The sequence below is a fragment of the Pomacea canaliculata genome, linkage group LG5 (genome assembly GCF_003073045.1).
Source record: "Pomacea canaliculata isolate SZHN2017 linkage group LG5, ASM307304v1, whole genome shotgun sequence".
NCBI classification, from domain to species: domain Eukaryota; kingdom Metazoa; phylum Mollusca; class Gastropoda; order Architaenioglossa; family Ampullariidae; genus Pomacea; species Pomacea canaliculata.
Genome location: NC_037594.1, coordinates 30,866,298 through 30,879,851, shown reverse-complemented (window position 1 = coordinate 30,879,851; position 13,554 = coordinate 30,866,298). Strand labels below are relative to the sequence as shown.

The following is a 13,554-nucleotide window of genomic DNA, read 5'->3' as shown; positions in this document are numbered from 1 at the left end:
TTTAAATCAAGTGCGTATGGTTTTGCTGTCAGCTGAAACTGTCCTACTTGTTTTTCTGGAGTGAATACGTGAAGACATTCTGTTCCTCTGCCTTAATGGCAACTTCTGGAAGTTCCCTGATTAACTTTCTTGAATTTTCAGTTAATAAATTTATTACTGTTTCACAAATTTAAAAAAGTCACTCACATTTCATTTGGTATTCGCTTTAATGGACATGAGCGCCACACATTCATTATAAAATATATTGAAAAGGAACCTGAAAAAATTAAATGCATACTAAGAAAACTATAGAACCAGAAATTAATATCAAATTTACGGGTGGAAGTTAAACAAGCCTGACGAAACAATTAATGCATCTGCTAAAAATTATTGTTTCGTTCCTCAAACACTGCAAACATAATAATGTTCTAAAATTAACAGGACATAATAAAAGTAATGGCTCATGTCCCCAACCTCAATAATAATATGAACTTATAACGTGCAGCATCACGACCAATTAAGACCGACTGCATTCTTTGCGCAGACCAATAATGATAAATGAAGGATAACAGCCAGTGGACAGTAAGGTACCTATATATATATAGACAAAATGGACAACATAAAGATATGTCGAGGTACAAGAGTACTAGAACGAACTAAAGCAATGGATTAAAGGTATGAAGGGATATTTATTAAGTGTGCTACTCTCTTCTATGCAGGAGACTAATTCCCCCCAAAGTGTTTTATTTTAATAATTGAAGGATTTTTTTTAAGCTCTAATTCTATTACTGCAATATGTTAAATAAAATTTATTTTATATCATTGCTGAAGTGATCTTAAATTGATCTTTTCGAAGTGATCGATCGTAACATGTATAATTTTGTAATCTCTAGTATTGATGGTGACAGGAAACTATATATATATAAGACGACCAGTTTAATTATCATTTTACTAAACCATTTATTAATTTTTGTAGTCAGTGCAGTTGCCTACCAAGATCTGTTTAAAATAAGTTGACAGCCGTTGCTACGTAGCTACGTCACCAAAACCTGCGTAGCGGACAGCAAGCCTACGCGTGCTTGCTACTCCGCGATGTTTTGATCAGTCTGCACGTGTCGAGCCTCAGTCCTCCATGTATCGCTACAATGGGGCGAGAGCAGAATATTTATGGTGCGTTCATGATTAGCTCTTACTGTCAAAACAAACCGATCAAACCTGAACATTGAAAGACTTACATGAGGTTGCTTGCTCTCCAGCAGGGTTGTGACCTTCATTTGCATATCACGTGGTACGGAAGACGTTGCTGAGGCGGAGGGAAGTCGAGGAAGTCGCCCTTTGGCCCATAACGCAGTCATCTGATTGGCCGTGCTGGGTGACGTCAGAACTGAGTTCGATGGCCGCGAAGGCATGAGGCTCTATTGTGCACGAGGAGGTTCTGTTGTGTACGCTACAAAGTTCGACTTGTTACCCTTTAACGTAAAAAGGGGTGAGGTAGGAAATCGAATTCGTACTTAAACTTGCTGAAAAAGGTTGGGCGAAGGGGTCACAGCAGCTTACAGCCCCTATTATTGCATGTACAGCTGAGAGTGAAGTGAGAGCACATGCTTATGTGTAGTCTAACGGTAGCAACACATAAGAACATTCAAAAGTCAAAGGTCATATAATGTTTAGTAAGTAGGCTGGACTTTACCTGAAGGCCGGGCATTACAGAGTCACGACAACTAAACAATGAATTTTTGAATAATTAACTGTTTGATGCAATAAAGGATCTTTATTTCCAAAGTGCAGTTATATAAGTAGCATATTTGATCAGGTTTTGCTCACAAAACTATATTAAAGTAGTTCTGTTGATGATATGCAGAGATGGACAGAGATATGGAAATGACGCTGGTGACATATTGTAATATTTATACAGTCATAAATGATAGGTTAGCTAAAGAGATGATGAAGAAAAGTCAGTGATATTTGATAGTTGCTTCACCTTCAATCATTACATCTAAAATGCAGTTATAATAAAACCAATAAAATGCAGGGCCTTATAAGAATATATTTCTCATTCTTGAATCAGAACATACATTTAAGTAAGAGATCAGTTATTTTAAAATAAATTTACACTTCCTTATGAGACAGATATAATATCATGAAGATGTTTTTAGTGGAACTGTTGGAATAATAATTCAGATAATTTTTCACTAGTATACAATATACTTTAACATTTAAGCAGAGGGAAAGTCTAGACTTCACACCACACATAGGTACAAAATCTAATTTTAAGAAAACATACTAATAGAGTTTTCCATCATTTAAATAACCTGAGTTCTGAACTAAAACATTTAACAAGTTCTAACACCCTTCTCATACTAACTGGCTCCAGGTTGACTTCTCTCCCTCACTTTTCATATTTGTCAGTTGATCTGCTTGAAGTTTTGTGTCTAGTGTTCATCAGTACATCTATTAGATATTTGCTATGTTCTTGAATTGGATTTCTGTGTGTGCGCCACTGATCTTCTTTTCCTGTGCCATTTTATTTCTGTCACATTGCCATCTTGCCTTCTTTATCACATTTTACACTTTAAGTATTTGTATGCAATGTTAGCATGTCCTAAGTCATTTAACAATGCAACTTTATAAAATTTTATTACCAGAAAAACTTGCTAAATTTAGTTTTGCTTGTTTTGTCTTTATACCTTATGCAAGCACTAAAATTCGTTTTTTAAAAACTCTCACTTTCTTCTTTCTACGGCAGTAATTCATCTTGTGGCTATAGGGTATTATAAGGACCAAAGTAGGCAGTTTTGGGCAACGTGAAGGAAACTGGTAGAGGGATTCAATCATGGATACAGCAAATTGTAGGCAATCCAATGAGTGTTTTGATGACATAAAGATTCCTGTGACAGATGCTTTGATCAGTAAGAGAATATTCTGTACTGATAATTTTGTCGAAAATGGTAAAGCTTGCAAGAAATTATCAGCAACAAATAAGAAGAAATGTGTCAAAAGAAAAGGATCAAAGGTGAAAACAGATCCTTCAAAAAGATGCAAGTCAGGCATCCCAGAGACTTGCAGCAGTGAAAGTTTGCAGACATTTGATGGAGCTGACAAGACAAACGTGAAAGATTTATTTGTAAATTTAGATAACACTTTAAGAAAATTTTCCAATCATTTAGCAGCAGCATATCAAAGCAATCTAAAAGTGCCTTATCCAAACATTTCAAAAATATGCTGCAAATATGATAAAGAAGAAGTTAGTCTAAGAGTAGATGTGGATGAAGAGCAGCAATCAGATTTGAATATAACTGATTCCTTAAAGCTTGTTCTTCATTCATGAGGTTAATCCAAACTCATCAACCAGACAACAAAAGTGCAGGTTCAGCAATCTACAGAAATGAAAAAGCTTGTCACCAGAGAGGTGGCGGTAACAGAGTTGGAAAAAATATAAAGTTTGACCAAAAAAGTGTAAAGAGTACATTAGAGGCAGAGATGCCAGCCTCTGTTTTAAACTGTGCCACGAAAATTCAACCCCATAACCTGGACAATGCAAGGAGCAGTGTTAATCTTCAAAATACTATCATGCATAAAGAGGAATCCACACAAACTGCTGAGAAACTGGTTTTGGGTGAAGCCATAACAGATTTTGAGCGTGCAATAAGTTTGTCACATAGACCTGTGCGAAAGTGTAAAAAGAAGCAAAATGTAAAGTTCAGTCGCTGTACTTCAGGTCAGGTTCAGACTATTCAATCCTCACGGAATCTGAAATTGGAAAAAAGTAATGGAAAAAACACTGCAGTTAGCAGGGCCAACGTTTATAAAAAGCCTGCAAGTTTGTCAGAAAAACCAACATCCAAAACTGTTCAGTGTATTTTGAAAAAAGCAAGTCACCAAAAAACAAATAATCCTAATTTGATTGGTGATACTATAAATATCCAGGCTCATTTTACAGTTTCCTGTGACGAGAACATGAATAGGCTATCACCAAAAGAGGGAGAAACTTCCAGGTTACAGATGGCATTGGGAGCAATGACAACTGTGGCAGGAGAAAACTGTTTGCAGACAAGTCTGGCTGCTGCTGCTTCTGTACCAACACACACACAACTTCCTCATTCTGTGGATTGCGCTGGTAATCTGCAACATTCATCTTGTGAGAAAAGTGACGTGTCAGATGACTTGGCACACCAAACTCTTCAGATTGCTGGAAATCATTTGCTTTGCTCTACCAATGTACTATTGCCCACAAAAACTCTGTCACATGTCTCCACATCATCACACAACAGTGTGAACTTAGAAATTGAAGGCTTCCCAAAAGAACATATGGAAAGTGCCAGAATATTTTCCAAACTTGAAGTTTTGCAAGAGGACCATTTCATGGATGTTGCTTTAGAAATAGAAGTCTTGGAAAATTCAGAGACCGAATTGACAGCAGAGTTTGCACCTATGAAACAAGGCCACCATCCATTATTACATGATAATGATATTGCCAAGCATTCCAGTTCCCTGCCACAAGTGTAAGTATCTGTTTATTCATCTTTAATAATAGTCATCAGTCGTTTCACCCCAAGATCATTCTTCTCCCACAGCTTAAGTCAATTTGTCCCAGCTATGTCCATTTTGTCTCAGGTAAGATCATTTCATCTGAAGGCTAAAAAGTCAAATTAATAACATGTTAATGATGCAAGTTGCAGTTTTGACAGATGATTTTTTTTCCCATGGCACACGAAGAAAGTCTAGTTAACACATATTGTATAAATCACACAGTGAAATTTGTGAACAGTGCCAAAAGCCCTTATTAACTGGCCAGATGCTTAACCAAATTTGGCAAAGTTGTGTGTAAATGTCACAGAAAACTAGTGGTTTGGGGACAAATATTCCAGAAACTCAGAGGGCTAAGTTAAAACATTTGCTAATACAGTGGGACTTTGATCACTTTAGAAGTTTTGGCTGTTAAGAATGGCCTTGCAGTCTCATTCAGCTTTTAACTTTTGATTATATAATAGATTATTTCTTTCATATGCACATTCATATTTTTACAGTATTATTTATTAATTAAAGAGCACTTCTGTAATTCATCTCTAGTATCTTTGCACATTTCTCACAACACATACTTGCCTTAGCAGAACTGAATAATTAAACATTTATATCATAATAAGTTTCAGGTAAATATTCAAACAGTTTGTAATGTTCGTCATCATTATTTGTGTCTATCCCAATCCTGGACACGCAAACCAGCTGACTGATTTGCTTTGATGCTCTTTCCTGCAAAGTTTGACGTAGACTACTAGGCAGTTGGGTGTTGGTGTTAAATACACTGTACTTTGTATTATCACAAGATTTTAATATCTCCTCTAAAGGCTAATCCAACCGCAAATTTTTCAAATTTTTGATATTTTCAAATCATATAAATTATTGTAACTCACTGATTCCTAAAAAAGAAAAAAATACATCAGAGTAAAAAGGAAAGCTGTTCTGTTTGGTGAGGAACATTTTTGAAAGAAAGGTCTCGTTTCTATAGCTGTGATTTCACAGAAGTAGGGTTGTTTGACTGGACGCTGCCTCAATATCAAATGCCCTTTTTTGATGGTCTTAGAATGTTAGAATTGAGATCACATGGTATGTGTTTTTGTAATGAATATTGACTAAAACTTCACATCACTTTATTTCTTGTTATATTTAGATTAGAATTTAATTTTAAATAGCTTTGAATTCCAGAAACATTATTTGTAGTCTCAATGACTGTGTGTGTTGCATAAAAATATCCTAGAGGATTAGTTTGATGTCAACAACAGCCATTAATATCATGCTAGCTGTTTGTAAATCCAGTCTTTATCTTAATAAAGGCACACATTTGTTAAACACTTAAAACTGTGTCATCCCTTACAATGACTGGTTACAGATGTTAACCTTAAAGCTTCAGATGAAACAGGAACTTTTCATTATAAAAGGTCATACATGATTAGCAGGCATGCTTGCAAGTGAATTTTTATACAGATTAAAATGCTTTCATTGTCTGCTTTCCAGTCTGTTTTCTTCATGTTTAATCAACACATGACAGGTAGGTTAATGCATTTTGACTGAAAACTTGTCTTAATAGTAACACGGAGGAGCTACCTGATGTACAAGGTGAAACAGGAGGAGGACATAGTTTGTGTGAGGCAGTTGATCATCCTAAACATCAGAAAGATGAGCAGCATAATACTGAATCTGTCTCTTGTCGGCAGCAGTTATCTACCTATCAGGTTTGATCCAGAGGTTTCTATTTTGAATTCATCAGAGTAGAACAGGTCGTCTTAGATATATTTTTAATGTCATAACTTCATCACTTGCAGTTAAAAAAAGCGTTTTCAGATTGTTGGGGCTTCGGTGCCTAAAACAGCATTTGAAATGGTGATTTTTTTTTTTTTTTTTGTGGAAGTTTATGAACTTTGTCCAGTAATACATTATATCTCATGTCTTGTATGCCATGCAGTTTATTAGGTTTTTGCTTTCAGTGTAATCTTGATCAGATTTTGTTTTATTGTAGGTTTGCCATGATAAACCTAACTGGAAAATGCTTGAATCTTTTATACAAGTCAAGACCCATGCAAGTAAATAAATTTTACAAGTCATCTATTGTTTTTGTTGTTTTGTAAGCCATGTTACAGGAATGAAATATTCCTAAGATCACAAGGATGTCATTTTTATCATCAGGTTGAACGTATATTGTTTTATTATTTTTTTGTATATCTTAAGAATATTTGGACAGTATCTTGATTGGCAATTTGTGTGTGTGTGTAGGGCACATGAGATGCTTCAGTGGCTAGAAAAACTGCAGAAAAAACAGCGACTGAAGCATATTCCAACAAAAATTCTCAAGTCTTTAATGACCATGTACATACAGAGGAAGGCTGTGCCACAGTTGCTACATATCTTGAAAGCAGTATGTCACCACAGACTGTTTGACCTCAGGTGAGGATGAGGATTTAGTTTGGGATTAGCTACATGTGTAGTAAAGGTAAACATCCTTTGATGCACAATCCATTGTATTCAAATGCTTGATTTTGGTCATATGTTTAGGAACTCGCTTCATTGTTGGAACAAATACAGCCTTAGATACTATGCTGTGTCTGTTTATTAGATTGCAGCCACCTGTCAGACTACAGTATTCTAAAATATTGCTAGTTTTTGTTGATTGCTTCCTTGGCATGCCAATTAAAACTTCTACATGCAAGAAAAAGTTTGTTAGCCATTAAATATTGTTTCTTGTACAGGAGTTAAACAACATTGTATTCATCTATGTGTCAGTTGCAATAAGCATTATATACGCCTTTATCATCATTGTGAAAATATATTTATTTCAGTGTCTGCAGAACATACATACAGTTGTGCAGAAAATACCCTGTTCACTTAATACAGATATTCAAGGCTTTGAAGGCAAACAACTTGCAACCTGCGGTTGTGGACATATCTGTTCTGCTAAAGTAAGTTCTTCCTGACAGGAGAATAGGTTGAGCTTTTTGTCTTGCTTTTTTTAAAAATGACTACAGTGAATATTGGATGATTAGCTGCGACTTTTTCCCCAGCTTTCAACCCTGTGACTTAAGCAGCAATTCGGGTTGTTTGCAGATTTTTCTGATTCCTGATTTGTTTGCGAATTTTTCTGATTCCTGACTCATCTTGGCACTTCTAGATCATTAACTTTATCGGCATCAAAAAGGTCATATCTATGTGCTGTTATAGGCAATGACCATAACTTTTCTTAATGTGTATAAATTTGAAGCTGAAGGCAAATGACCACTCAGCCAACCCCTAATTCGCTTTGACTGCAGGACCCACATGTTATAAAGATTTTCAAGGCTCAAGTTGGAGGCGAATTCATCACTCTGCACATGGTAGACTGTAATGTAGGTACCCTCACTAGAAACATCAGAGAGGTGTTACTTTCAGCAGCCTAAGAAGTTCTAGGGTAGTAGAGGAAAAAGAAACAAATCTGGGTCAATGATATCCCAGATCCTGTGACTAAAGTAGGGTATGAAAGGAGACAACCCCCAAAGCAGCAGAACTGGATTGGACCAGGGCCAGACCATATAGAAGATAATGACAAGGTGACAGCAAAAAAGACCTATGAGCTACTGAAGACCCTCACTGAGACAGGTCAATACAAGACTTCTCTCATCTAAGTTAGCATTGATCTTCTTACAGAAAACACTGTTGTACCAAACCGATGGCCTTCTAGCAAAAGACAGTATTCTTGAAACTGACCTAACTACAGCCAGAGAGTCCTTAGTTCTTCAAGAAGAGGTCGAAAGAGATATTCTGTCTAAAGGGAGAAAAGTCACCCGAAACTTACAAATGTCCCATTTTTCTTGTGGAAAGAGGTAGAGAAAAAGCTGTAGGCATATTGAAGGGAGAGAAGTCACCTGCTGTTGACAACACCCCAGCTGGATGGGGCAAGTCAAGGAATGCAAAGAATGGACACAGGCATTAGTCACTAGGCATGGCCTTAAAGTAAGAAATTAGTAAACTGTGCCAAAAACTACAGAACCATCAGCCACCCAAGGTAAGTCATGCTGAAACTAATCAAAAATCACATCACCACCACTGCTGAATAACTTCTAGCTGAGGAGAAGGCTGGCTTTAACACCAGCAAGATCTCCACAACTTTATCAACTTTTAAAAAAAAAAAGCTTTTGATAGTCTGGCACAAAGTGGCATGGGATTTGAAAATTTGCAGAAAAGAAAAGCCTCATTCAAGTCATCAAAGTATTTTACAAGAGCTCAGTACTACACTAGTAGTACTAGTACAAGTGCAGTACTACACTACAGCCAACTGGGAGGTTTCTTTTTGACAGTGGATGTCCATCTAGAGTGCTCCTTTCACCTGTATTGCTAACATCACCTTGAAGAAAATGATGCAAGAAGCCCTTTGTGACCTCAGGAATTGTAACAGTGACTGCAACAATGGACAAGATCTGGCTCAGTAACACCATCTGGTTTACTACCAAATACATTTGTTTTTTCCCAGTGTTTAGTAGTAGCAAACAAGCATAGCTGTTGCTCAACTTGTACCAGTCAAGAGATAAAGGGCAAGCGTGTTCATCATATACATGTCTACTAGGAGTTAATAAAGTGAGAGTTCTATCCCTTTGCCTAACAGGCTGAAGGGATCAGCTTCCTTGATTTTGTTTGTTTTGTGGTCATGCTTCGATTTGGATAAGTGTTGGAGCTTCATTTTTACATATGCTTGTGGTGCGTTGAGATATTGTGCTTTCGAAATTCCCACTTATTATTATATTATTATTAAATACATTTATATGTGTGTACAACACTGCCAATTAAGAGTCTTGTTTTCACCCAGGCTGGTTCCTTGACTTTAGTCTATTTTTGTGTCATTTTTTTTTCTTTTCTTTCAGAGCCTTCTTGCAAGATAGAGCATCCATTCATCACCTATGGGAAGTGCTATGCTACTGTTCTATATACCAGGATGCACCCCTGGAGCTTGTGGAAAAGGCTGTTGGACAAACCCAGACTGTAATATCCAACAAAAATATTTTAAAGCTGGTTAATTGTTGGGTTATGACAACACCTTCAAGCTTTCTCTGCAAATTAAAACCTGAAACTTTGCTTCGGCTGCAAACATTTCTACACCAAGAACCTGCTCACTGCTTGCAGCAAGCACAGGTATACTTATATGGGATTGTCGTCCTCTTTTCTTAATGGACATTTATTGGTTACTGATACAGACCACCTTTTATTAGTTGTCTACTTGCCCTACCTTTTCCATTTAAAATGCACAATTGCATGTTGGTATGGTTCGTTGACCCTTCAGGCACTAAACCAAAATGTTGAGTAATTTAACCTACCTTTTCTGCATCTCAAACAATTTGTTGTGGATGCTATATCAAATAAATAAAAATGAATCTAAGGACATGCATTGATTTTGTAACTGCTTCAGTGGTATCTTAATCATCACAAACAAGTAACAAGTATAGCAGAATTTTTAAAGTTGGAAAGTCTTTTGCACAATCTTTTTCAGGGTTTTGATCTTGAGTTGGCTGTCAGATTTCTGGTACAAATTCAGAATAAGGAAGAAGACCCACTGTTTATTAGTCATCTTTCAGATGTTCTTTTGAGGAGTAATGTGCTACTTAATGCAGCCACATTCCTTAACTTTCTCCAAGAGAAGATCAAGAAGGGTAATATATCAGCTAACTATATTCCCAATCTGTTTTATTGGACCTGTTGCTACCCATTCCTGTTCTTTGCTTTAAAATATTTTAATAATTCTAAAGGGAATTATTGTAATAACCTACAATCAGCTTGTGGACATTGCTAAATAATATGCTCAGAAAATCTAAACCATATTTTTTGGTAGCATGAAAAGTACCATGTGTAATTCCATATCACGGTAATCCAAAAATTATGTAATACATACAAATATACTTTATGATTTTGATTGTAATATGATGTTTTATACCACTAATTTCTTAGCTCACAAACTGGGATGTGATAGCACAATACTAAAAATAACATAGCTGTAAAATGTAGTTTTCAGTTAACATTACCTCCTGCTCCATTATAAAACATTTTATTTATGTTTTTACCTTCTTGGATCACAAAACTGCCAGGTTTTTACATGAATACTTTAAAACATGATCTTACCAGAAAGCCAACAACATTCACTATAACTTTGCTTATAAAACAATTTTTTAAAATTTCTTAAGGCATAATGAAAATGCAAATTTTTGTGTAAATACAAAAAGATGTTAGTCCAACAGAATTTTAAAATCATCGTAATAGAAATGTTTAGCCATGTTGAACCTTCAAGCAGCGGCGGCGTTAAAATGGGGCGGCCGCCCCAGGCCCCGCTCTCGAAGGGGCCCCGCGCTTTAGCCCCGAGGTCATTTTTATGACTTATTGCTAGCTGTGTTCAACAAGTTGTGACAAAAAAATTGACGTTCAGAAAACACTTCTAAGTTCTAATTAAGCAAATTATTGAACCCATGTCTTCACGTCAAACCCGACAATAATAACAAGCAGTTTATTCAGTTATCGTCACAATATTATTTCGCTTTAAGAAAAAACCGCTACTGTCACAAACTGTTACGAACAATTAAAACGCTAAATTCATTCGTTATTTCGCGAAATTGATCCAGCCTATCTAACTGTATATAAATCAGCATCACATCAATAGGGATGTTGATACCACGTACTCCATTACCCAGGCCCCGCGCGGAGGGTCGGCCCCAGGCCCCGCGTGTTCCTAACGGTTCCTAACGCCGCCTCTGCCTTCAAGAGACAGTCAAACCATATGATGTAAATCTTTTCTTTTTCCCCAGAAAGTGGGCATCTGGAAGAGTCTATGAGCTGTATTCGCCGTCACCTTTCGCAGCTAGGATCACTGTTGCTGGCAGGTTGTTGTGGCCAGCAAGGTGATGATGTCACAGAGAAGTTGCTGCAGTTGCTGAAGGATAGCCCTCTTGTAGACAAGCCCCAGATGACATGTTGTCAGGCGCACAGTAAAACACAAGATCAGTCTCTTGAAGGTATTGGCTTTGGTGTTTTGTTCTAAGAAACTGATGTAATTTATAGAGATTTGATGTATTTACACATCCAGAGTTTAATTCTGACAGCAGTGTGGCCCAGCTAGAAATAAAAAGTTATCTTGGTTACATGTGAATGCCAGTTTTCATTGAAAAATACAGGGGATTAGGCAGGAGTATGCAGCACATAGACATACACTGGTGTATTTAATGGATTATTTAATGTCATTTTGAACTATGTGAATCAAATGTTATTCACATTTGTGCTGGTTTTCATTTTTTTGTTTTTAGGAAAGCAGAAAGTGTCAGATTGTCTTAAGCTAGACAGGTCTGCAACAGCCACAGAGCCTGCCCATGACCATATCCAGAGGCTTCTTCGGCAGCAACCTTCAACATCCAATGCTGCATCATCCTATCCTCAGCAGGTGTTCTGCCAGATTTGCAATCAGAAGGTGGTGCAGGCTGGTGCTGTCCTCCAGCCTTACCACAGCTCCTGCCCTTCCCATCTTTTGCTGAACTGCCACCATTTCCTTCATACCCCCCTCCACCACCCCAGCTGCCACCATGCATGCCAGGAATGTTTCAGTCCCACCCGCCTCCTCCCATGCATTGGCAGCACTATCAACCTGCTGTGCCGTATGGCTTTGGCTTGCAACCACAAAGGTACGACCCAGTGCTGGTATGGAGCGGTCAGTCAGGAGAAGCAGAGAAAGTGTGGCAAGGCAGAATGCAGTGGCCACATCAGGGCAGGATGTGGAAGAGAGGGAGCTGGGGGAGAAAACAGACATGAAAATGTGCCTCTCCAGCCGGGTAGCTGGTAATAACTGTTCCACTGACTACTAACTGGCTGTGTCTTTTTCATTTTTACACAAATTTATAAATCTAAGCCAAAGTTACCCTGAGATTTTAGCTGTACAGCTATTTTAGACCTTCAGCCTTTTTCAACATTTGTTTGTAAATATTGATTGGGGAGAATGTTAGCATTCTAACTGTTCATATCAGTTTTATGTCAGTTTCTAAAACCCATATCTGCATTATTTCAGCTGGGCTAAAAAAAAATGCAACCTGTCTTTCCCTTGGACTTGTCCTCAGAACAAAACTTTTCCTTGAGAGTGGCACCTTGCCAAAAATGTGTATAGAATTGACTAAATGTACACTGGCTTTAAAATAGTCACCATACTATGAAGAAGCCATTTTGGGGATCATGGCAGTAGTGGTGTAATCATTTAAGGTTCCTTCTTGACAAATGCCCACAAAGTGCTCTTTGTGTCTTCACATTATTTTTATGATGGAAAATATTTTTTGAAGCTGGTGTACTGAAATTTTTAATTTCAGCTTGAAATGTTAGATTTTCATATACATGTACACAATGAAGATTTAGGACAGTTGGTGATGTACTGACAAAAGTACCTGAGAACACAACAGTGAGAATTAAGTATTACTGGGTTTTAGTATTAGCTCCTCACTCTTTTTCTATGCTATTTACATGTACTGTATGTCAATGTTAAATGTGAATTACAGATATCACCATCATAAACAGCAATGTCAAATATACCCGCTTTTGCCTGACAATAGTTTCATCAATGTTGGAGTAAGAGAATGGTTAGTGTCTGCATGTGACTGATGGCTTGCCTCCACAGACCTCTTCAGCATCCTAATTGCTGTGTGCAGCAGATTTCAGTTATCATTTGTCACTTTTCTATAGCTTTTTATGGTCTTAAACACTATCGACCATGATATTCTTATCAACTACATCAGAAACATATTCAACATTCACAATCTTAATGCCTTCATTCTTGCAGTTCTATATTGTTGATAGAAAACAGCTCGCTTGTTCGCTTGGGTATTCTAGATCTGCAACCCACACCCCAACTCTGAATTTTTCAGAACTTCATCCTTTTATCAATTTCGTCCTCTCCTATCCTGAAACTTGATAATGGATGACTTAGAAAAAAAACTGCAATAACTGGCTTTAAAACTGAATCTTTGTTGATCAACCAATCAGTTTCTTATTTTTAAATAGGCATAGCAAAAAATAATCCTTGACATCAAAATTTGCTTA

General features: G+C 37.1%; 1 protein-coding gene across 3 annotated transcripts; it reads left to right on the top strand.

The window, feature by feature from the left end:
- The first annotated feature begins 139 nt into the window (after window positions 1-139).
- LOC112563604 lies at window positions 140-13,044 on the top strand. 3 transcript variants are annotated; one of them, XM_025237726.1, is made up of 9 exons: window positions 140-1,470; window positions 6,065-6,209; window positions 6,494-6,557; window positions 6,748-6,918; window positions 7,311-7,430; window positions 9,363-9,630; window positions 9,986-10,145; window positions 11,289-11,495; window positions 11,784-13,044. In XM_025237726.1, exons 4-9 carry the CDS (start codon window positions 6,758-6,760, stop codon window positions 12,311-12,313), a joined length of 1,446 nt encoding a protein of 481 aa, XP_025093511.1. In that variant the 5' UTR covers window positions 140-1,470; window positions 6,065-6,209; window positions 6,494-6,557; window positions 6,748-6,757; the 3' UTR covers window positions 12,314-13,044. The 3 variants fall into 3 exon arrangements, with proteins under 3 accessions (XP_025093511.1, XP_025093510.1, XP_025093509.1); XM_025237725.1 differs by having other exon boundaries at window positions 2,726-6,209; XM_025237724.1 differs by having other exon boundaries at window positions 140-4,481.
- Window positions 13,045-13,554: the final 510 nt, after the last annotated feature.